This window comes from Lepisosteus oculatus, chromosome 15, assembly GCF_040954835.1.
Source record: "Lepisosteus oculatus isolate fLepOcu1 chromosome 15, fLepOcu1.hap2, whole genome shotgun sequence".
Classification (NCBI taxonomy): Eukaryota; Metazoa; Chordata; class Actinopteri; order Semionotiformes; family Lepisosteidae; genus Lepisosteus; species Lepisosteus oculatus.
The window spans coordinates 29,990,727-30,017,028 of record NC_090710.1 but is presented as its reverse complement, the minus strand read 5'-3'; the positions used below and the strand labels follow the sequence as shown (position 1 = coordinate 30,017,028).

The window sequence follows — 26,302 nt, the reverse complement described above, 5'->3', positions numbered from 1 at the left end:
AAAAACACTGTACTACACTGTATATACTGTAGATTACAGCTTTAAGATAAAAAGGTGTCGTATCTGGAATTAAAGGCCCTCAGCGTAGGTGACTCTGATACCTTGGGGACAGAGTTCCAGAGCTCTGAGGCACAGCAGGAAGACGCCCTGTCGCCCAGAGAGTGTAAAGGAATGAAGGTTGTGAGGTGGAGAGTCGACAGATGTCAGACGGATACTGAGGTGTCGAGCCATGTAAAGCCTTATAGGTGAGCTTGAGGATTTTGAAGTTGACTTACAACCTGATAGGAAGCCAGAATTTCTGCAACAGTGAAAGACGACATAGGATGCAGTCTGGTGGTGTTTCCTGAGGCGAAAGAATGATGTTTTTACAATATTCTTCACATTGCGGTCGTAAGTCAAGCCAGGATCGAATATCGCCTCTAAGTTCTTCAGTTTCGATTGAAATTCAAGCACAGTGCTGCCCACAGGGTTACTGCTTTGGCTTTATATACAGTAGGTGATGTGAGGTGCTGAGCAGCATGACCTCAGTTTTGCTGCAGTTTAAGTAATGGAAGTTTTGAGTCATCCAGGTTTTTATATCAGAGATACTATTAAAGAGTGCAGAAACTGTCAGGTCCAGTATGGACATAGATCTGAGTATTATCATCTTAGAAATGATAATCCTAGCCGTGCGATTTTAATATCTGACCAAGTGGAAACATGTACAGAAGATGCTGAATAGCAGTGGGTACAGTATGGAGCCTGTGAGTGTTATAATATAGGAATAAACATCATCATTTCTAAAGCTCCTGTAGTTTTCATTTTATCTCGCAGTTTGGCTGTAGTCCTCTTCAAGGATTCTGGTGAGGGAAAGAAAAGAATGTATCTTTCGGTTTCAGTCTTTGTGTCAGCTTAATAGAGTTTGTGTCTCATGATAACATCCAGGAAAATAAGAACTACTGTAATTCCCATGGTACCTGAGAAAAAAATAAAATGAAAATCTAGTACAAACTCCTGAATAAAATATACAGGCCTCAGCTATTTTCCACTTTGGCTTCTCACCTTGAAGCAAACGTGCACTTTACTTTCTGAATATTGTCTATAGTTTGTAAACTGATGCAGCACAGATAAATGGAGAACCATGGAGTACTTCTATGGGCTACAGATTTATAAACAGAGGATCACAAATTTAAACCTCCGATGAAGACATTGCTGTTGTATTCTTTAGGTGCTGTACCTAGACAGTTCCAGTTCACCCTACATTTTAAATGGTTATCAGCACTGCTGGGGGGTTAACATCTGATATAATAACCCCCCCCCAAATATTGGTTCTTAACGTGGCTGAATTTGACATCTTTACAGTTGCAATATACAGTACATCTCCTTGCAGATGGTAAAATCTGGTACAATCTATGTTCCTACCAGCATTTTCATGAGACCTATATTTCTCGTATAAAGGGACACAGCAGAAGGCTTACCTGTCAGTTTTATGAGGACATGACAATGATAACCACTAAATTTTACTGTAAAAAAGTGATAGAAGCAGCCAGTGTCAGATTGACCACTGGTATGATTGTGTTGTACAATTTATTTTTTAAAATCCTTCATGTTGGAATCGCGGTTTACTGCAAAAGGGTACATTTTTTATGAACCCTGTAACTGTCATGATACTATAACATTATATTTCCATAGAGCACTGTGAGCGGTGCTCTGGTCAGTCATGGAAATGTGGAGCTGGTCTGCTGGGCACCAGTGCAGTCACAGTACAGGCCACAGCACTGTGCACAGACTTTCAGCACAAGCACAGTACACTTTTCTTCATGTATTTTATATTGTTTTTTTATTTATGGTTATGGTTTATTTTAACTCTGTTTTTGAGATTTAAAAAAAAGCATAATGCAAATCAAGTATATCACTAGGTTTGCTGAATTACTGAGACCAAAAAGAATTTTATTTTAACTTTGATTGCTAGGTAGAGGAATATTTGTAAAACGGTGCGCTGGCTCTGTGGCTCTGGATCTGCCCCTGTGGCTGGAAGGTTCCCAGTTCGTATCCCGCGGCCGGCAGAGGAATCCTACTCTGTTTGGCCCCTGAGCAAGGCCCTTCACCCCAGCTGCTCCAGGGGCGCCGTATAAATGGCTGATCCTGCGGTCTGGCCCCCAGCTTGCTCTCCCCATCTGTGTATCTCATGGAGAGCAAGCTGGGGTCTGTGAAAAGACAAATTCCCAATGCACGAAATTGTATACGGCCAATAAAGTGATTTTAAAACGGCGCTTGGTGAAAGCAGGCAGCCTGTGAGGTTTTACAGTCTCGGTGCAGAGGGCAAAGGGCATTAACTGAGTGCGGAGCTAAGGGATAGAGGAAGAGAAGCAGAGGAGCCGGTGCACTGCAGCCCGAGGAAGGCTCCAAGCTCCTGCAAGGTGGCACGCAGCGATAATCTGGATGGGCGCCACTTTGCTATTACTGCAGTATAGATTGTTATTTAATGGGCAGCAGGGACCTGGGTGTAGCGTGGTGAAACGGGGCTTAGCGATGCTACTGTACCTCACAGCTCTTCAGTCCTGGGTGTGATTATGGACTGAAGTACAGTACCTTGTGTGTGAACCTTGCATGTTCTCCCCTATGCTCACGGGCAGTTTCTCTGGGTACCCCAGTTTTCTCTCACCAACCCAAGTCATGCTCTCTAGGTGAACTGAGTTCTCTATTCTGTCCATAGTGTAGGGGTTCGCACCCCATGTAAAATTTGTTTTAGGAATAAACAGCTTTCTGATAATGGACATCAAACAGTTAATGCTCTAAGAACTACCTCTTATTGTTCTTGTTCTGGGCTACAGTATGTAACAAAAATGAGACTTGAGACAGAAAAATGTTGTTAAAAATTATTCATAACCCTCACAGGGCTGCGCCGCGGTATTTTTCAATCTTCAAATTGCAATCTGCTGTTATTTAAAACATAGTAGGAGGCAGAGTCTAGCTGATTGTAACAGTCAATTTACTATTTTTTTTTTCAATTGAGGAAAAACACAATGAGCAGATGTTCCTAAGCTTTCAGTTTAAAAAGCTTTGTGCTTCAATACAGAAAGCAGAGGCAGTACATTAACCATGCAATGGGAAGTGTTTCTCAAGATCTGTGATTGGCGCAGATATACTGGCAAGCTGGAGGTCCATTTAGAGATGCAGTTGTAAAATACCAAATAAAAACCCTTTGCATTTGTTAGTACTCTGTTTGTGCAGGTTTGAAAACAACTACAAACTATTTTTGTACATTATAACCATGACAGAATCTAGCAACAATTTATGATCGAGGAGATGTATCAAACTAACAAAACATTTTCTCCCAACCCCCCAGTCATCCCCTAAATCGACCCAAGGTAATAACTCATCCCCTCCTCCACCTTCTGCAACAATAGAGGACCCCAAAAGTTCTCAGTTTACAGTATTTACGAGGCAGCCTTATCACTACAGTCAAGATCAATGCACTGATTGTAGTGCACAGAAAAGACAGTTCATCCAATTCAGCATCTACAGTCTGTTTATCTAGGTTCAATACAAAAACAGTTCAAACAGGTCTCAATTAACTTTTCAACCCTGCAGTTCCTAACACTTCTGAAGATATAATAACACCAGAAGATGTGCAGTCCCCCATGATGTGAAACAGATTTAATGTTGTGCACATCTGATGTTGCTCCATGCTGAGCATACCGTGTTTGATAAATTTAGCACAAAAACAGAATGTTAAGATTTCTGTTTGATGATTGGAAGCTTTCTCATTTTACATCACGTATTTGGAAACATTAAGACATTCTTCGTAATTTCCATTATGTCCTACATTAAAGATTTTTAACTAATCTAAATACAAGTTGGCACTCTTTGATTCAAAGCCTCACGGTGCATTGTGTAAAGTGTTGCTCTCTTCCTCAGTTGATGAATTTCCTGCCTTATGAATTACATCAAACAAAAAAGAACCTCAAAGGTCCCACTGCAAAGAGCAGACAGCAGGATCATTTTGTGATGGCGAACAAACTCCTCTGTGCAAGTGCCATGACGGACAGCTGGACTTCATTTTCATTATCTTTACAGTGGATAATGCAAGACTCTTGGTCGGTATGCTAATGATACTGCCGAGTCCCAATTTTTATTCAGCTCAGTAGCGTGAGCTGGCCGGTTACCAGGGTTATAGAGTAGGGAATGTTCATAACCTGCACTTCAAATCCTGGCTTGTATTTTACTTTTCAAATGCCCCAAGATGATATAGGCTATGTGTCTTCAGGGAGTGAGCATTTGCATAAATGCAATAAGATCTTGATAGATCTCAGCTCCTCCAATGTGGATGGTTCCCACTGATGAAAAGGTCAGAGAAAAAACTCAATGCATTCAAGAAGTTACTTCCTCTACATCCGCGCAGATACAGCACTGATAAATGTGTTTTTTCCCCAAAATATTAGAAAGCTGTGGTGTAAAAAACTGCAAAGATAAAGCAGGTGTTCCCACGCCTGGCCTGCGCAGGGGTTTCACTTACCTATTATGCTTTATTCTGTTTCCTTAGGAATGAGAGAGGAGAGAGGATTAGACAAAATGTAAGAGATGGAGCTGTGGAAGTTGAAGGGAGTGAGTACACTTAGTTTACTTTCTCGTCTGTTATTATTGTGCTATAATAAGCTTATTACAGTACAGTAGTGCTAGATTGATACTAGTAATAAAAACAACATAAAAAGTAATGAAAATGCACTGTACTAAGAATGAGAAAAATGAACCATAATGTAAGGTTAGCTATGATATCATTGCATTTGTCTAAAGTATTTGTTTTCACATGAATTATACGGTGAAAACAGTTATTTCTTTAAGTCTCCAGTACTCATTTTCATTACAAATATTAACTACCAATAATTATTGACACTATTCCTGAAATAGTTAACTGTTATAACAAAAATATAACTATGGAAATGCAAACTCACCATTCATAAAAACCTTAAGGTACTAAATCCTTATGAATACCAAGGTTTTACTGTACTGTATGTACTTTGCAATAAAATAAATTCGAATTAATAAACATGTAATAGCGTAATGATCCATATATTATATTATAGATCTAAATAGTATATTGTCTAACTGCATATTATGGCTTTTGACATGTAAACTATTTTTTCAAACTATCAAGCAAAGGGTTTGATATAGTTAAAACCTTGTTTACAACTCTCAAATTCCCCTATAACAAAATTCTTACAAAACAATTACCAATTGACCTTTATTTAAAGAAAGTAGCCTTAGACTGCTGAATTCCACGGTATAAAGCAAGTGTACTATAATTGCTCCCTCACAGGAAAAAAAAGGATACATAAGTTGATAGAAATGTTGTGATTTCATAAAATAAAATACAAAGGTACAGTATACGGATCTTAAAGGATGCAATCAAAATGTAAAAAAATCTTTGCACATTCATCTACAGTATGTAGAGTAGTTAATGTGTTTACTCCTACTACACTGAATGGCACAGCCAATTGTTTCTTCATGAGGACTTGACTTGGCTGTTAGAAGCCGGTGCTCCCTGTGAGAAAGCAGTTTTGATGAGGTAAATAAATCAAGCTCCCTAGAGTACCACTTCACAGAAGATGCCCATTGCTATCAAAAAGCTGTCTGTAAATGAAGAAGGCTCTCAGTGTAATTATTACATATCTTGCAGCAGTTAATATTATGTAGTCATGCTTTCATTTTCATGCCTGGGTACAAGGAAATGCACCATTTAGCAATGCAGAAACATGTCATGTAAGCCGGCTATCAAACCAGTTAATCTGTTGGTGCTTGGGAGATACTGTACATCACACGTCATTAGTTTATTATATCATAAATATTACTGAAAGATAATAATGAGCAATATCATCAAAGAAAACTTGTTACAGTCTGTAGAGATAATAAATGAAAAGTAATGCAAATGCCTAGTCTATAAAAACAACATGGTTATCAACAACATTCACAGTGCAATTTTGCAGTTTCTTACAGTGCAAATATTGTAATACATATCTGAAAATGTTGCATATACTGCTGCCTTAATTATAATGTAACATTATTATGACACGTATTGGAACAATATAGAGTTGCTAAGAGCGTGCTTAGCTTCTACCTCTACAAAAGAGCAGTGGAAAAAAAAGAATTTCTTCCTCAGGTTTCTACAGCATTTCAGTGATCATGCCGGAATGAAGTTTGCAAGTTTTAATCCTTTTATGCTCTTATGAACAGGATTTTCTGTGGCATTTACGATACTTAAAAGTGTTTAAAAGTTTACTCATACATCATGCTGCTAAGGTTTTCTATTAGTTTAGTAATACAAGTTTTACAGTTTGACCTCAGTGCACGTATTGATGAGGACTTCACTAAACTGCAGGAGCGCCGTGCTCCACTTGTCATATGTTCAATAAATCCATCTCATCTGCTGGCAATTTAATGCCTTATTCAAATCTAGGGGCCTACACAATACTGGGGAATTCTGGGAGGTGCTTACCATGCAATCTAGGAGAGGCGGCATGTCAAGAAGGTCATCTTATCAAAGCTTTTTTTTCCTTTCTGTGATGTACTGTAGGTGACTTTACTATGCACTTGTGCAAGAGAGCGCTTTACCATTGGAGGTTGCTATAATATTCTTAGCGACCAAGCTAAAAAGGGAATCCACTGCACTCCTTAAAATGCACCCAAACACACATAATGACGCCATTAAAAGTGCAGTTACACCTCTCTGAGTGACTCAGCCCTACAGGACGCGGTTGTCTGTATTAGTACATCGCTTTGAAATTTCAGCTTAATGAAAATGAATCTTTTGATTTTTTTTAAACTAGGACAGTGTGCATTCAGGACCAAAATATGGGGCACTTCTTCACGCAAAAGTACTGTTGTTGTCCAGACATTTGTTAAAGTATAATTCCTGGGATCCTTCAAGAGAAAAAGATCTATGGATCAATAGGCCCTTCTAATAAATAGGATAAAGTCTGTATGTGGTGCACCAGCTCCAATGATGCTGAACTCGGCCTAAGCAAACTTCTCTTGGTCAAATATACAAAGCCAGCACTGTGATGAACAAGGGGATTAAAGGTGTTGTTTCTTATGAAAAGACAAATTCACATCCAGTATCTTCCACAGTTTGAACAAAGATTTATGGCTTCCACTAATGAATGTATCCCATTAAAAATCTTAACCTAATTTTGTTTAAAATCCAGTTAGACAAATGTCCAAACACTTCCATGGTCAAATTCACGAAACAACATCACGCATGAACAGATTGCCTATAGAAAACTAAAGTACAATAAATTGTGACTTCAAGAAATCCTTTCTTTCGCTCTTAGTAATGAAGTCTGAGAGACCACAACGATGATCACACTTGACCCCACAATCCCCAGAGTACTCTGCTCAGAATAATAACCTTATAAATATAAAATTAGTGTTTCTTGCTTATTTTTTGGGATAAACCGTGAAAAAGATTCTGCAGTCTGGGCAAAATGTATGCAAATACGATCTCGAATCTGCCATGCATCAAAGGCACATAGGAAAATGGAATTCAGAGTCTTTTTTTTTTCGGAAACTGTGTAGTCACTTCTTCTAGCTTTCATAGCTGTAAATATTGTTAACCTGGTAACTGTAAAACATTACAGCACTGTTTGAAAATCTCTCTTTTCAAAAGATATAACAACTCCAGCATCCTTAGGTAACAATTTGTAGCTCAAAAGAGCAATTTAGATGTTTAGTGATGAAGACGCTAGGCGTATGTATGCGAGTCCACCCGAGGCGTGGACAGGACGAGGGGTGGAGCTTCTCGTTGAGTGTCACCAAGGGCCTGCTGTCATGTGACCGGCGGCAGCTGTGGGTGGCCTTACAGTGGGATCACAAAGAGCACTCGCCTGCCTCTCTCTGGAGGGTGAGACAGAGCAGGCCCGGCAGAACAGACAGGGGGCACAAGAGAGCGCTTTCCTGTAGCCGTACTCTGTGAAATGCAGCCAGGTGATCAGCTAGACTGGCTACTGCGTGTGTAGTAATATAATAATAATTGCTTACACTTATATAGCGCTTTTCTGGACTCTCCACTCCACTTTCACTTTACAGGTAATGGGGATCCCCTCCACCACCACCAGTGTGCAGCCCCACCTGGATGATGCGACGGCAGCCATAGTGCGCCAGAACGCTCACCACACACCAGCTCTCAGTGGGGAGGAGAGCAGAGTAATGAAGCCAATTCATAGATGGGGATTGTTAGGAGGCCATGATTGGTAAGGGCCAATGGGAAATCTGGCCAGGACACTGGGGTTACACCCCTACTCTTTTCGAGAAACGCCCTGGGATTTTTAATGACCACAGGAAGTCAGGACCTTGGTTTTACGTCTCATCCGAAGGACAGCGCCTGTTTACGGTATAGTGTCCCCGTCACTATACTGGGACATTAGGACCCACATGGACCGCAGGGTGAGCGCCCCCTGCTGGCCCCACTAACACCTCTTCCAGCAGCAACCTTAGTTTTTCCCAGGTGGTCTCACATCCAGGTACTGACCAGGCTCACACCTGCTGAGCTTCAGTGGGCTGCCAGTTGTGAGTTGCAGGGTGATATGGCTGCTGGCAGTAGAGTAACTGGTGAGTAACTTGTGACTCAATGGTAGAGTAACTTGTGACTCAAGCAAACAAAACATTATGGTTTTCTGCCATAAGGGACCAGAGTACAAGCAACAATTCTGGGGGGAACCGGGAGTGTGAACAGTCCCTGGGCTGTTCTGGGAGCGTGCCGAAAGAGACGGCTCTTTGTCGTGTGGTCACAAGCCCCACTGTGTGTTTCGCTGTGCCTGGACTGAAGTGGCTCCAGTCATGCTGAAGACTGACTGAGGAATGGGAAAATTAGCTCAAAGGTAGGGTGGTCTGAGGAGGAAGATGTGGTAACAGCATGGACCCACCTGGATCAGTGCCCCTGAGATGTACAACACCAGAGTTTGTACAGATTTCAGACAATTTAGCTGAGTACTTCTTGCAAAACATTTTGGTAGTAATTTATTTGAGGTCACAGCATTTGTTTTAGCATTGTTATATAATATAATATAAATTACATATATATTATAACCTTGTTACAATCACGACTCCTTATGCTCACATAACTGAATGTCATTTGTGTTTGTCCCTATAAAGCATCATGCATGTGATTCTAATGTCTTGAAGCCATTATGCAGCAACATTCATTTAAAGCTTCACCACATATTATCACCCCACCATTTTCATGAAAATTGGACTGCTTAATATTTCATTTTGTGTTATTGTGCAATTATGAAAACATGACATGAATTTTGTCTAATTCACTTGAAATTTTATTTTTATCTCAAAGTAATTTTTACACTTACATGCAAAAAGGACACTTAAGCTCAGCAATCTCTCTGTCATTAATATATATACTGTATGTAATTTATAGTTTCTAGACATGTACTGTAATACGGCTTTTATTAAATGAAAAGCTTTTTTTTCATGTAATAATTATTTCAGCTGTTTTCCCCTACCACCTTATTTTACTGTATTAACTGGGATTTCAGGGCTTTTCTTAACAAGATTAATACCGTTGTTGGTACAACACAATGTGTCTACATAAACAAGCAATGGATTTTAATCATCTCAGCTAAACATTACCCAAGAGAACACAATGAGATTATATAATAGGGACAATTCATATATGGGAGCTTGTGTTGTAATGATATTGAGTTTCTTCATAGTAAGAAAAGCAGGATTTTGTCCTTTCATTTTTCCTAAGTCTAACACCTGTTTAATATTTAATGGCTTGTATTAAGTCTGGTTTATTAGTATTACTGTAAGTCAGGTTGCGCTATCTTTCTGTTCATTTTTATTCAGTATTCCTCCCCTTCTACTGTATGCAACAGTGATATCTGACAGGTGAGTTGCTTGTAAAAATTTAAGTAAGTTTTTTTATATTTATATTGAAATCAGTTCTCTTGTCCATGTGCCATACTACTACTAATAATGATAATGATTATAGCAGCCAAAATAATGTGTTTCTTATTTCCACTCTTCAGAGTGGGATGAAACTTTGCTTGCTAGTTTGCAGCCAACGCAGTCTGAAGCAGCTCTCTGCTCGAATCCCCGCCATAGTAATAATATTTTATATAAAACCGTTCATGATACATCATATCAAGGCACTTATCATGCACTTGTATGCCACTGACTTATACTGCCTGTGACACACACTCTATAAATAAAAAAAATAAGATTTCAGATCAGATTGCACTACATACAGTAGCCTATATGTAAAAGAGTTTTATGTACAGTATGTATGAAAAGATTTGCTCAAGGCTTTTTAATTCCACCACAATTTAGTTATTCAGCCTTATGCACAGAACATACAGTAGGTTTTGCAGCAGTAGTTCAATTTTCGTAGGCTAGTTTAGCTTTATTGCTCTTGTGCTACCAATACTACAGAAAAATATACTGTAGGTGTACTTCACCTTGATAGTGGGATGTTGTTTTTTTTTCCTTGTCAGTGTTATCAATCTTTGTCCCATTAGTGTAATTAGTAAAGTGTATTTCTGTCTGTTTTCCTGGCCTTGACTATCCCCTAAACATGGAATCACACAGAAGGACTGAGTTCTCCAGTCTGACTTCCAGGCTAAAAGATCGCTCAAGTGTTAAAGATTAATGTGTGCTCTGTAGTGATACATCTAATAATCCAACAATGAAGAGCCCAATTACCTTTTTATTATTTATTGTAAATCATTACAAAAGATAACCTGCTAAGCTGCATCTTTAAATTCTGAGACGGAGCCAGGTTTAAAACAAGCAGGGAAGAACATGTGTGACTGAATAAATAAAAAATAAGCCAGATGAAGTAATATGATGTGAAGCATCACCAGGTCTACACTGGCTTTCTGTAAAGGGGGAGCTTAATATATTCCTAGATGTTGCTTTGGGTGAAATGATGGGTCCAATTGTATATGTACAGTATGTACTTATGTTGCTCAGTTCTCCACCTTTACCAAGTAAAGCAAACTCCTGGAACATGGTCATTGTCTGAGACATATAAGCTTGGTTGTGAAATGAAGCATCTTGAGATAATCTTTTGACATTAGTCTAATGTTTGAACCTCCCGTTCAGAACATCACTCAAATGTCCTACACTCTGCTCTATAGTTGTCTGATCCACAGAGATTAGTTGACAGTACTGACTCATCCCAAATTGGTGATTACAATTCCCTGCGTTCTGGGGTACTATACAGAACAAAGTGCAACATGTTCAGAACATAGCAGCTACTGTTGGAACTTAAGCCCTGGTGTGATGGTCATACTTATCCTGTCCTGTTCTTGAATGTCTTGAATGTGTGCATTGTATCCTGTTAAGGCCAGGACTTTATCATCTTACTTATACATTGACAAGGCTTTACTGACAGCTCCCCATACATACAGTAGCTGATGTTTTGTGGAGTTTTATACTCGACCATATTCTTTAGTCTTCGGCCATATTCTTTAGTTTTTCATCTGTCCCAAGATCAGCCTGCATGCTCTAGGTGATACAGTCTAAGAACTTATAGTCTGGAATGCACTACCACATAGTAAGAGAAAATCTGACTGGATGGATGTTTTACTACTGTATCTTGCCCCACACCAAATTTGGTTAAAATGGCTTTTAGATTTGTTTTCCATTTTATCGTTTTTATTTCCAGTTTTTACATACAGTACAATCACTTCTGAGATGTTCTCATGATAAGTGGTTTATAAACTAAACATGATATTATAGTTCCTTCTGTGAAAATAAGTTGGTTGGTGTGAGTGAAGGTCCAGAAACAAAATGATAGAAAGGCCACAAGTTTCTTGGCAACAATTGATAGAACTGCAAAACCGTTGAACATAGAGAGCAATTTTGTGCTTCGACTGTTTGTTCCAGGTTCATTCACTCCACCCAGCTGACATTCCTGTTTTCAAAATCCCATTACTGGCAGGTAGATAAAAAAATAATAGTTTTGCTACCACCGCTATGTGTAAGATAATGTTCTAGAAATCTAACTAATGTATGTATGACAACCAAACTCTTCTCTCGGCCCAGCACATGGTGTTGAGACTTTTTTTTACAGGTGCAATCCCAAATTCCTAAGGTGCTTCAGGCATCAGTTTCCTCCTCTTCTTATGCACAGCAGCGAATATCCATTTTCTATTAATATTGTGACCACAGACAAAAGAGCCTCCTTTAACATTGAAAGCCCATTTTCCAAAAGGCAATGTGTAGCGCTGGGAAGTCTGTTTGTTTGGTTGCAGTTGCACTCTTCCTGAATTCCTACCAGTTTTCTGGTCACCTGGATAATGAAGACCAGCTGTGAGGATCTTGGATTTAACTAGGTTTTCTTTACCTCTCCAAATGTGTTGCACAGTTGTAAACATAACCAGCATTATACTATACCAGTGCTTTCTTTGTTTTACAAGCCATTTCTGAATCCTATGCAGCTGGCTGTCCTGAAGTGTGGGGCTGTTGTTCAAGGGAGAAGACCGAATGTCCACTATGACAGAGAAACAGATCAGTAATATTGTAATTGTTGTGATCTGTGTGAGAGTTCATCTTGGACTAAATTCTCCTGCAGTGGAGATTCTGCAATCAAGCATCCTTAGTTATACAGTATATATTAGGCAGCCCTCTAAATATCAGCATCCTACTGTACAGTACTGTATATAATGATAATGTTCAGGAAAGCAATTTCCATTTATACAGTATATGGGCATGAATGTTATTAGTAATATTGTTTCTATCTTTGATGAGCACTGTTTTATAATTTCTTGGTCCACATCACTGTTTTCAAAGCCCAAAGTAACAGGTAGAATAACAAGACTCTTTATTTTGCCATTCTTGACCAAACTTCCATAGCCACTTCACATCAAGGAAATCAAGGTTTTCTCTGTCCCAGGAAGTATGGGTCAAGACCTCTGACGTGCTTTTGGAAAGCGGAATCCTTTTTTGCTAGCTGTATGCCAGCGTCACAACACAGCTTTCTCTCTAACTTGTTTTAATCATTTTATTTCACCCAGCGTATCGCTCACAGTGGTGACCTCAAGGTGAGAGCTAAATGGAAGCCTTCAGTATAAATGTTACGCTTTTGTTGCTGATTTTATTACAGCCTTTATCATACAGTAAAATGTTCAGAACATGTCAGTAAGTTGATGTGATTCTCAGTGTAACCTGAAAGACAAAACCTACTGCAAAAAAAAACTTTACTTCAGGAAGGGAACTCGGAGAACTGAATTAATCCCTGCATCGTTCCATGTTTTCTGTCAGTTACCTTTCTGTAGTAGTTGATATACAGTAATTTGGTTTATAATCTTCAGCTCTTTTGTACTGTAAATCACCCTTGGTTGTTTTTCTATAGTTTTATTGCTTTTTATAATAATATTAATAATATTTCATTAGTGATGTTTTGAAATTTACAGAATGTAAATGACCCTGATTAGAAACATACATGTCCATTTTTTTTTATGCAGAGTGTTCTGTCATCTGCATTTCCAGGAATATAACACTTCTGATTGCTGTTGTTTTAAACATATATTTGAATTTGTTAGGTTAGATTTACAGAATGTATTTATAGAACACATTCTATCAAGGCTGAAATTCAGGTAACTTTGTTTCCAAAGTTCTCAAATTTGTTAATGTCCTTATATTATTGATCCTTACAGCAGCCATAGTGCGCCAGAATGCTCACCACACATCAGCTATCAGTGGGGAAAAGATCAGAGTGATGAAGCCAGTTCATAGATTGAAAATTGAAATGTAATAAAATCTGAAAAGCCACTACTGAGCTGCTGCAGGACAGCATCACAATCAGACAGGCTATGTTTTTTACTCAGGTAATAGTGAAGACAACCTAACTCCCTAGAAAGGAAAAAAGTGTCTACAGTGCAGATCTAACACTGTGCGTTCCCCAGATCAGGAGCAAATCCCACAGCTGGTAGAGAAAATTCTTTGGCCAAGACAGCACAGCTGTGTTTCTGAAGCCATGAAGTTTTAAACACCTCACAAGACTACAATTGCTGTCCTGGAGCTTACCTCAGGCTTTTCATTTTCATTCATTCCAAGTTTAAGGCAGGGCTATATGACCTGCAGTATGTCATTGATGAGATGCCTCACAGAAGAATTTGACTTGTGAAATATACACTCTGTGTGCTGTTGAGAAGATACACAGCAAGGATGAATTGCTCCAGCATTTGTCATATCACTGTGGTAAACACTTCATGGAAAACATCAAGAAAAGACAGCTTGCTCAAGGGATAACATTTTATCAACATATATTTGTTTTAAGCCATTGTTACATTGCATAAACCTGTTGTTGAAATGGCTTTGTTTCCCATTGCAGCTCAGGTATCACCTTCTCCAATTGAGAGGTGTTACTCTTGGTCATTAGAGTTTGAGATTCAAAGATAATTGCACATACTCACAAAAAAACCACAGGAGACTGATAAAGGAAGTGTGTTTCGGCATTTTTAACAAGACACCATGTAATTCTGTGTTGTAGAAAACTTTCAGTCGAGCTCATTTCAGAATAGTTCAGAACTCTTATTTGAAGGAAAGAAGTGTATATCAAACAGCAAATTCATTAATACGGGAGATGAATAATAGAAATGGATCACAGAATAAAAATAAAGAAAAAACAAATACAATTCATTGCCTGTACTTATAGTAGAATTTTGGGAGGAGAAAAACTTAAAATAGCAGAACTGGAAAATTCATCAAAGTGCTAAGACATCAGGAGGCCATTCTCTTGTTCCAACTCATTAGGTTTAATATAAAATATGAAGAGCTGTTTGGCTGCGTATTCAGTACTTACTGTTTCAGTCCCAGAAAGCATCTCATTAACAGGCTTAATGAGAGCAAAGCACAATGTTTCAGTGAAAAAAATCTCATATGCCACAAGCTTACATTTCTTATCATGCAAGTGTTGTGACACCTTTTGTCATTTCATATTAAGAGGTTTCACTTGGAGAGTAAAATGGGAAAGTGAGTGCTAACATTGTCTATGGGTATATCTCTCAGGGTACGACAGACAAATAAATTAATGGGATATATGAGCTAAATATTAATTAGGACTGAAGAAAAAAACAAGACTGTATTAATGTTTGGTTACAAATGTATAACCCCTTTACGGCTTCAAAAATAATCTGTATTAAATGAGTTTGCAAACGAAAACCAAAAGAAAATGTTTACATAATTGTAAATGAAGTCAATGGCCCAGAAAAAAATGTCTTGCTACAGGATGAGTCCCATAGCTCAGGAATCTCTGATTCGAGCTATGGTCATTCCTAAATCTTCTGTAAGGTATTGGAGAGCTTGTACAGTGTGTTAGATTATGAATAGCCCTGAAAAGTGTGTGTGATACAAGTCTTCACTCTCCCCCTGCAGGAGCTGTAGAAGCAAACTGAGTATATTGCTAGTTAAAAGCATTGGAGATTTAAAGTTGGTGGTGTTTGTGGAGGTAGAAACTTACAGTACTGTACAAGACCAAAAACCCTCTGATCCCCTACCCTGAAGACTATCATTACCTCAAAATTCAATTTCATAACCCATACATTACTGTGATAATCCATTGCCTCTTGAGCAGAGATACACTGATCACCCCACAAAACAGAGTCTCATTCCAGAGAGAATCCTCAGAATTGTGAAATGTGCTCCTAACTCAAGATTCAATTATTGCAGCAGCAATCACTTGATTAACAAGCATCTGTAAGAAAGTTAGAAGGACACTCTTTCACTCATCTTGCTTGATCCATTTTTAGCTGGCTTGTTAGGAGTTACGTGTTAGTGATGATAAATGAATCTCATCAAAGTTCTGAAAATCTCCTATTAAATCAATATCTCCAACATTCCCAGAAATTCTTATTTTCCTCAGCTCAGTCAGGAAGAATCTGCCTTATCAATGATCAGTACTAGAATAGCATTCTCAAACACGCCTTGACAACTGCAAACCACAAAACGCATCACAGAAACACGACTGCATCCCTAACATCCACATCACAGCGATTGGTAACTGCAAATCTGATTGGGTATCTTTAAAGTCCACCTTTTCTAAACAATCAACCACCTGCACTATGCCACCAGCTACAGTATGTCAGAGTTCAGGTGTGGCAAGGTCCTCGGAACACACTACAACACCCCACTAACAGCAGGGATCATATAAAAAAAAACTTCCTTCACAAGACACAGGTCACTACAACAGGAAAACACAACCAAGAAAGATGCGTCTGCCCCAAATCCAAATCCGCACACGTGAGAAGGCGATTTATTGTAATCCATTTTAAGTACTGCCCAGAGTACTCTACCTTGAGGCGTTCTTTGGCTTTGCTGTGGTCCTGACTCCCGGAGCCTGCCCCCGTTTCTGCCAGAGTGCGTTCTGCCTCGCTGAGCCACTGCGTTAGACTCTTCATGTCGGCATGGAAACGACGCCACTTCTCTGCAGACTTCTCATACCGCCTAAGTTGGGGAACGAGGAGAGACAGGTTAGGGTAAAGCAGGGGTAACCAAGCAGCATCCACGTGGCTTCACACTGGCAGGTGAGCAATTTCCTGGAGATGCTGATGTGAATATTCACCTCTTCACAAAGTTAAGTTAAAAAACACAAGACTCACTGGCAATACAGCACTTAAAAGCATGGAAACATCATACACATTTTTTATACATTTTAGCCAGTACAGAGGGAATTGCAGATTGTATTCCCTGGTATCTAGGGAATAGAAAATAGAAGGTTTTGAAGAATAGTGTATTGCTAGTTAGGAGTTATCTCAAATGGTACGCGATGTACTGCGTATATAATGTATGTGTAACACTGTATATCTGGGGAGCTCAGCTTGTCTTGCACACAATTTCTCTGGCACTTTTCCATCTACTTGTTTTATTTTACTTGTAAAGTCAAATGCTGTACTCGGGATAGATACATTATTGAAACAAATGCCATTGCCAGGAAGCTTAAAATCTCTTTACAGACAGCAGAATAAAAGTCTAATCCGTAAAATTATCAGACACTCATATAAAAAAAAATCACACCTGTTACTGAAATAAAGGTTGGAATTACAGCAAAGTCAGATATGATGGCACTTTGCTTCAGTAATTTAGGAAGCATTATTTCTGCCACAGCAGATACAGATTGTTGTCCTTAAGCTTTACTTTGCACTGAGATCATTTAAACATGTCATAAAAAAAAAGATCTAATAGTACAGTATATTATCTCTCTAAACATGAACCTCACCAACAGGGCGTGGTCTTATTTATACTGAGTAAATCATGTCATTGTATTGAGTTTTCATAACATTTTATAATTATTTTAATACTTTCATCAGTAGAATTTGAGTTTCTGAGTGCTGAATTTTACTGCATTTTGATTCTTGGTGAACCACACACAATCAACCAAAAGTGCTTAATTAGTGAGTGTTCAAGGTGAATTAATACTTTCAGAGTCTGTTCCTAATACAAGCAGAGCAGGCTATGAGGCTACTGAACTAAATGAGGTCAACAGGCTGAAAGTTCTCTTCTAGCTGGCTTTTATGCATTTAGATATTGTAATAACAAAGCAGTTTGTTATTCTACATTCAAATAATACAGTTGTAGTATCAGTACAGGAAAGCTATCATCATAAAGTAATGATTTTTTTAACTTTACTGGTCTTAAAAATGCTCTAAATACATTTAGTGTATAGAGTATACTTAATAGAGCATATCTGTTTCACGGAGAAGTGTAATCAGTCCAGCAGATAATGGTATTCTTATTTCTCTGTCCTAATGTTAAGTTTAATGAATGGATTTTTATACATGAAATCCGGGGAGCACATTCCCTTTGAAATGCTGGACTGATTGTGGTTTATTGGGCTGAAAGCAATTTAAAATTAAAAATTTTTAATCAGTGATGCACAAGCACGATCATCCAAGTCCATCAGTGCTCCAAAAAACAGTGACATTTAATTTCAGACTGCTTAATTTTCATGGCATTTGAATCCTCCATCAGCAGAAGCTGTGGTAACACCCGATTGTGTTTAAAATTAAAATATTTCCATTTCAATTTCAATCTTTTATGAGCCATGGCTCATGTTCCATGTTTAAGAGCAATCACTTGGTACAGTAACTATTATAATGCTTTTCATGTTCCTGTCTGATATCTGAATAGTTTGATGTTTAAGTTTTCTTACCACTTTCTACTATTGATGTACTGTATAATCTTTACATGGTATCCAGATGTTTTAAAATCAACATTGTAAAACAAGCAAATATAAGCAATTAAAGACTCTTTTTAATTGATCTCAATTTTAAGGCAGTTTTAAAGACGATTGTTTCCATTAGTTTAAATGTTTTTTTCTTTGCTTTAATGTTTTTTCTTTGCCTTCACTACAAGAAAAGACAGATTAAGACTGCGGTACCTTAGGGGCTTCCTGAGTTGCTCAACCAGTGAAGACACTCGCCAGAGCACAGGTTAAGCTCTACGATTCCGGGTTTGAAACTGGGTTCTTTCTCTAGAAGACTATTTCCTCAAGCAGTGGCACACAGCCAGCTGAGAGCCGCCGAGGGTAAATTGTGATTAGATGTCCTGGCCTCTGTCAGCCACACAACACCCCCTGTGCCGTACTGGGTACCTGTTCACGCCTCTACTCCAACCTGCACTGAACCTCCTGAACCACACAGACTACAGAGTCGGCCTATGCTCCCTCATTGTACCCTGTGTGCAGCCACAGGGTTCATAGCTCTTTACTGTCTACCCAATTGCATTTCACTCACACAATTCTGCAAAGTAAGGTATGTAGCTGTGTTCTAAAGGATGGGGTGGATACTTTAAGGAATGTTGTTATAATCATAAAAAAAGTTGGGCTGTATCACATTCTGGTACTTGGCACATGATATTTTGCTATTGAGTTATGTATTATAGAATCTCTGTGATGAGATCTGCCTTGAATGAATTGGAGAACTTCTGAGACAGCCTAGGAAAAATGTAAAAACACACTAAAATTTCTGAATGCATATGTCTATGAATAATTGGATTTTTACGTCGTGAAAATGTACCCATGTCCCATTTCAGGAAACAGACACCTCTGAAATGCTGAATATTTCAGAAAATATGAGCATTCGTTTATTTTTTAATCTCCCACATTTAACGTATTGTTTAGCATTCATTAAATTCATTGCTAGACCAGTTATAATGCAATAAGAGAATGAAGACCTGGTATGCACCATCTGAAAGATATTTTTCAGGTGGTTCCACGTTAACCATTCTTAAAGAACAGCAATGGTTGTTGGGAACTTTGCTCTGTCCATCACTTACAGTGAAATAATACATTCGACTCACAGCTTACGCAGAGGTTAAGAATGTTGAGTAGTGCGTAAAGCCAAGCCAAATTTGCATATAGTCAAATTTTACCAAATAACCCTTATAAAAAAAAAACCCTGCTAACTTCTAACCGCAATTCAAGATATTAAATATAAGAATAAAAACAGTAAATAAAAAACAGCTTCATGAATACAGTATGTCTCACGCTCTTTTTGTGATCATAAATGCTGGATTCATTCATTTCGGGTCCCAATGTCAGAGTTTTCTCACAGAAAGAAAAATGGAGATGGTGATGCTACTCAACGAGAGAGCACAGATGTACTGATGCCGGGTCTCTGAGTCATTCAGTGGGAATGGGGGAGAAAAAACTCATTTCACAGGAGACGACTGTATCGGCTCGCTAACTAGCTCTTGTGGGCATGCTTGACGGATCCTTCGGAGAATAAAATGTTTTTTTCAATATTTTTGTTTTATTTTACGGAGCCAGCCGCATAAAGTTGCAGCTGTGTAAGTTGAGAGCGTGTACGGGTAAGTTGCGAGTCGACTATGTGTTAGAAATGTAAGCGCTGCTTGTAATCAAAGGCACTGAGTCTGTTTATCTCCGTAATTAAAACTGGTCCTGTGGGAAAGAGGCATCAAAAATACTCCTCATGGTAAAAAAATGAAGTGGAGAGCTTAGCTACCTTCCATATGGACCTAAACCCTGGAGGGATGATTTAGAAGAGCCAATCAAATGTAACCAAGCACCCAGTGTAAACCCACAGGAAACCGCATTCAGAATCAGAGGATTTCCCCCTTAACTGCACCCTTTGTTTTCTCTCCATCAACCAATTTCCAGTCCAACTGGATGCACCATCTTGAATTCCCATTGCTTGCAAATTGAGACATAATATTTTATGAGCAACTTTATTAAGTGACTTCTGAATATCAAAATATACGATATCATATATTCTGATTATATCCATGTCTTCTGTTGCTTGTTCAAAGAATTGTAGCAAATCGGGTAAGCAAGGCCAACCTTTTCTAAATCCATGTTGGCTGTACAGTACCTTAGAATCTTACAGCCATATATCCTCTAGTTACGTTTCAGAAGCTATTTTCAAAAACCTTGTATATAACAGAAGTACAGAAGACTAATTTGACTTAATTATTTGGCTGGGTTTTGACAGCCTTCTTATGGATAGGCGCTAAAGTAGCAAAGCAGGTACTTTGTTTCAAAGCAGGTACCTGAGACTTTTAAGACTTTTGTTAACGGACCATGAAAACAGCTCTTGTTTCCTTAAGTAAAGTTAGTAGAAAACCGCAGGACTGTGGAGATTGGTGTATTGTACTGTAAGGGAGTCTAGTACCTGCCTCTTCCTATTTTAATAGTATTTAAAACAAAACTGTGTTTGCTCAGCCTGAGGCATGTTCTGTGTTTCATACTTTGTAAACATCTGAGTGAGATAACAATTTCCTACATCTGCTACTCCCCTGTTATCATTTTTGTCTGTCAGGGACTTTACTTTATCTTTCATTTTGTACAATGTTGGACATCAGGTTATAAAAATGGCACTCTGGCATCTTGAAAGGAGCACATCCTGGGGTCAGGGATGAAAAAAACAGACCAACAATATTCAGATCAAGAATACGTGCTTTTTTAAAACACGCAGAATTCGTTCAACTATTAATTGATTAAGAGTTTTGTCTGTATGCACATTTGTCAGGGTTTTCAAAAATGCACTAAGAAAATAAACAAAGAAGGAAATAAAGAAAGTGAAGAGGTTGCATTACATGGCATTCTGACATTTCAAACAGCAATGTCCTCTACCTGTTTACTTTTAATGTCTAGACTAGTATCCTGGGAGGGAAAAAAAGATCAGAAAGAAGACAGTTCATGAACCCTTAACCCTAGAAGACAGCGCCGTTCATGGCGCTGAATTTAGACACCAGATACAGTACACAGTCTTGTGCAGGACATTCACATAGCTGCCTGCATCAATTAACTCTTTGACTGCCTCCTGGGAAATGTATTCAGCGCCGTTTTCAGCAGTACTAGGATTGAAAGCATATTTCCTGACCGATAATAAGCATGGCGGAGGAAACAGCAGCTAGTGGATTCAGGGCTACTCCTGGTTTGCTGACTCTCTTATGTGCCAAAATGCAAAAAGACCTGTAGCCATTAATAGAAAATGAGAACAGTTAGACCATTTTGTAAACCATTAACCAATCAGCTCTTCCCGGCAGTCCATTAAGCAAGCAAGAAAAGAGATAACAGTGAAAGTACCAGCCTGAGGGGGATCTGACACAGCTAATGTTTGCAGTGGTAACACTGATTGACATAGTTGCACAGAAGAGAATTTCCCAAAAGTATCTAGTGAGATCTTTAATATCAAAATGCAGGTCAGAACCAGCTTAAAAATATATAAACGTGAACAGACAGACCATGAAAGCGTTCCAACAACATTCCCTATTTCGGATGACATTCCAGAACAAGTCCATAAACTGGCCCGTCCGTGATAAAGGTTCCTATGGAATGAGTTCTCAGTTATGTTCTGTCCACTGGATTTCTGCATCCCAAAATACAATCATAAGTGTTTAAATTATTTTAAGCTGGGCACTGTTGTTACACCCAGTCGAGTTCAAAGGAAAATAAACCAGATTGTGGCACAAATTGTTCAAAACCACTCACTGCAAAAAGCATGTACTGGAGGAAAACAACTCGTTTATATTACTGAAAAGCAACACGTGCTGCAGAATTGTCTGTCACCATGACAATGCCTTAAGCCCAAGTGCACAGTAATGAGCCGCTGCCACAGGAACACAGACCAGAGAAGAGTTGGGAGTTTTTAATTTTTCATTCCTCAGAAATGGGAGATTACTTTTCATTAAAGTTTGTTTTCCTACCACATACATAGAAACCAATGATGGCTGAACTGAAACAAAACTGTCACCTAGCGTTCGGCTATTTGTGGATCAGAACCTTGAAACCCGATCACAATCAGCTAGTGACATTACTGCTGAAACCTGCACCATCCTGGTCACATACAGTAGCTCAATCTGCTTTTGTACTGGTTGAACCACTCTAACTATACAGGTTTGTATCTCCAGAAACAATTTTTCCTCTCTCGAACAACAGTCCTGGTCCAATGTCAGCTCCACGATATTCACTGTCTGGGTTTATATACAGTACATGTCTGTTTTCACAGTCCCCACTTGGAATCATAAATTCTAAATTACAGACCTAAGTGTACAATAGCTGCTCATGCATTTTATAATATGATACAACAAAGACTTTCTGTAGGTGTCATGTTTCTCTCTCTACCAATAATTAGTTCAAACAGATTTCTATTCTGGAGGTAAACTGTTTAACTGTCTTTCAGAAGAGGTCAGAAGCAGATATAATTTAATCAGACTTGAAAGTAAAGTGGTGCTTGAAGTCTGTAATTATAATTATTTGATAGTCAAGCCATTTGAAATTCAGCAAAGAAGAAAACATCTAGTAAGAATAAAAATAATATGCATTTACAAAAAATAAACTAATAATATAAATACAAATGTAAATTGATTGCATCCTTTCTGATTTAGGTTTCTTAATTTAATATTGAATTGAAAGCCCACACATTTCTAACACATACACTTTATGAATATTCTGTTTTTAGATCTGACTCCATTGAAGTACTTCACTTTTACTTGTTTTTGTAGAACAGACGTAAGCACACATGGGTATTCTACTGGCAATCACAGGAGCCCACAGAGATGCTGAATGTCATTGGTGTTGGGGTCATGCTGTTCTCATTTCAGACCTGTGGCAGTAAATGCAGGATGCTATAACAATTAAATGAAACAGACATGCAGATATGCTCTTGAGTTAAAAATATCATCAGCAGGGCTTCAAAACTGGTAAGTACTGCAGCACATGTGTAGGCTTTCATTTCCATCTGAACAGTGTGTCACGAAATCATAAAGTCTTTTACATCTCCTTTTGGTGTGTTTTGCGAATATTTGTTTAGAGTTCTTTTTTGGATCATAGGTGATATTCATTTTGAAAACGTCCATAGAAAAATAGCAGAAATAGCAGTCTATCCCAGATGCCTCTGCAGAAATCTATTTATGTCCTCTGTAATCTCAAATTGAAAATGCAATATCTAAAAACCAAATTCAGCAATATGCTATATATACAGTATATACAGAAAAGAAAATTGGGGATAGAGCTTCTTGCAGATACAGACTCCCTGGCTGAAATGGGACTGAGCCCTTCATTAATCACAATGCTACAGACCACTGGCTAGGTGACAGACATCTTATTATTCATTCAGATGTGACTATACTGTATGTGTGATGCCTGAAAGTCCCAGAGACAAAAAGAGAATTCAATAGTGTTGGATTTTTTTCCAGGCTCTATATTGGAGGTGCTAGCTTTAAATCTTTTAATATTTACCTGGACATGAAAGATTGCTCTGTCACTAGCAGTATAGCCATGTGGGGGTTTTTGCAGTCCTTTAGAAATTATGTGGAAGCTTCTTTTGGTTAAATAAGACCCTTTAGTAGAATTTCCCACTTAATTTTTTTGGATCTGTCGACATACAGTATACTTGAAAAAAGTCAACTGGCTGATTTTTCTGATGGACATTACATTTCGGTTTCTAGCTAGGTAGAATGTACGTAAGACAAAATCACATTTTCACAAGCACTGACTGCAGAGTAGCTCACATTTCATGCCTATTTAATTTGCACTGGATAGTATACCTGAAGAATTTTTCAAAGTGGGTTTTCTCTAGGTTTTCCACTTTCCTCCCACCTTCCAAAGCCGAGCTGGCTGGGTTAATTGGTGTCTCTGAACTCTGTGTGTGTGTGTGCGTGCCTGCGTGCCTGTGTGTGTGTGCGCCTGCGTGTGCGTGCCGGCCTGCGTGTGTGTCTGCCTGTGCGTGTGCGTGTGTCTCTGTGCGTGTGCCTGTGTGTGCCTGCGTGTGTGTGGAGTGGTCTCCACTGCAGGCTGTGGTTCTGCCTTGTGCCCTGTGCTTTCAGAACAGATGCCGGAGAACTGCAACCCCTGGCATATGCCATAGAAACATGTGGCTTTCTGCTAGTGGATGCAAGGATTTTATCCTAAATAAAGGCAGCGGTAATGTTATTTGAGTGCTTCCTCATTTCATTCTCAGGCATTTAAATATTTTAAGGTATCATTTCAGAACTGTTTCTGACCCACAGGCCACGACTGTTATATAATTGTGCTGTGAGAATCAAAACTGAGCAATACACCCATTTTTTTATGGAGATTTTTTTTAAAAATGCACCAGTGATTTTCAGAAAAAGTCTTTTAGCAAAATCATTTTTCTTGTAACACAATTAGCCTGTAATGGATTACAAATATTGACTCCTTATTTTAATTATTTTTTTTAATTTTACAGAGCGTGTTAAGTTTTTAATTCCTCCAGATGAAACATGGGCCTAATTCCTGTGTTATTTTTTAAATCTGTGTTCTTTTGGTCTGCAAAGGGACATTTTCATTAAGAACAAAATGCTGTTCATGTGTAATTTTACAGATTGGAGCGAGAGGAAAGCTAGGTATTATTCCTTTCTGTAAACTGCTGTGGTTTATTCTCAAAGCAGTAATCCGTTCCTTTGATGGAAGACAACGTCTTGCAATGTATGGGAGACAGTGGTGGGCCTAAAAGCTTTTTTGGAAGTTTTCCAGAATGCGTGGTGCAGATATTCAGTCTTTCAAGGTATATCATTATTATTATTGTGTGATAAAATAATAAGTAATATATTATTATGTGATAAAAAGTTATATTTGTCATAAAAATAATTGTAGAATTGTAAAAAAAAAAGCTTCTTAGTGCAATCCTGCATAGACTGGCCATGGAAAATGTAAGCATAAACATGATGTAACAAGAATTAACAAAGGTTCAAAAAAGCTTTCTTGTGATGCCAATGTCTCTGCTGCTGGATAGTGTCAAGGAGAGATATGTGCACGATAGCATTTTTTAGAAGTTTCACAGGTTGAGAGGATTTAAGATAAATGACAGGGTCTCAGGGGCACTTTGAACAAGCACATTCTAATGAGGTGCTATTATTAAAATGCTGCTCATTAGTTTTTAAACAATTTAGTTTTACACAAAAGAACAACTAAATAAAAGCAACAGATACAACACAGGTACATGTAGCATTCATGTTCATGTTAAGAAAACAATTAATTGGGTGCACTCTGTTGAAGCAGATGCCTCGATCCCAGTTCCTGAGATCAGTATGCTTCTTGTATCAGATGAAGCATGATAGACTAAGCAGGTGTTGTCTAATTTTTACATTATCGGAAAAGAGAAAAACGTTCATTGTAATATTGCTGTGAAACTAAGCCACATTCAGTAGTTATATTGAAAAAGCAAGCTGCACCTGGAGGGATCTACAGTATTTAATAGAGTTTAACCCACATTTTCTTCACTGTAGGTTTTTATTTTATATAGAATATTACCATTTTGTTTTTCCCAGCATATAGCAAAAGGCATTTTAGGGACACAAAGTACCCAAATCATCCATTTTCCATAAAACAATGTATGTGTAACAGAATCATATACCGAACAGTATACGCAGTTCAAGAAAATGCTGGTTACAATCTGTAAAGTATTTTACTTCAAACATGTGAAGGTGCACAATTGATCTTATTTTATGATTCACCAGGGAGAACATGCTCAGCTTTCTGGCACTCAGAATGCCTATACGAGAAGAAAAGAAAGTTCAGAAATCTCATCAGTACTTACACCTGCCTGTCCTTGTACAACTTGTTCACTTTCTCCCAGTTAGTATCAAGCTGCCGGGCAGAGTCCTGGATGTGGCTGTATTCCACAGGTGAGGCGTTCTGAAGGACTGCAGATCTCCTGCTCTGGGCATTCCCCACTGGGCCAGCCAGCTTGGTCAGACTGACTTTTGCATCCTGGGAGAAGATGCAACGTGACAGTAATGCATGACAACACCAAATAGAAAAGAGGAAGACAGCTGATGGGTCTCATGAAACAGCTTTAGCCTATGACCATTTGCACACGTGAAA

The 26,302-nt window shown here is 38.5% G+C and overlaps 1 protein-coding gene and 1 long non-coding RNA gene across 15 annotated transcripts in view; one reads left to right on the top strand and one right to left on the bottom strand.

Moving 5' to 3' along the window:
- LOC138223133 (uncharacterized) overlaps positions 1–9,728 on the top strand; it is a 50,426-nt gene extending 40,698 nt beyond the window's left edge. Inside the window, exons 2-3 of the long non-coding RNA XR_011181646.1 lie at positions 4,526–4,587; positions 8,065–9,728. This is a non-coding gene — a long non-coding RNA (uncharacterized lncRNA). The remainder of the gene's footprint in view (positions 1–4,525; positions 4,588–8,064) is intronic.
- dmd (dystrophin) overlaps positions 1–26,302 on the bottom strand; it is a 726,399-nt gene that overhangs the window by 334,934 nt on the left and 365,163 nt on the right. For all 14 annotated transcript variants that reach the window (XM_015364174.2, XM_015364177.2, XM_015364182.2 and 11 more), the window contains 2 exons: positions 26,016–26,188; positions 16,290–16,440 (listed from right to left, as the gene is read on the bottom strand). In XM_015364174.2, coding sequence (XP_015219660.1) covers positions 16,290–16,440; positions 26,016–26,188 — 324 coding nt within the window. The remainder of the gene's footprint in view (positions 1–16,289; positions 16,441–26,015; positions 26,189–26,302) is intronic.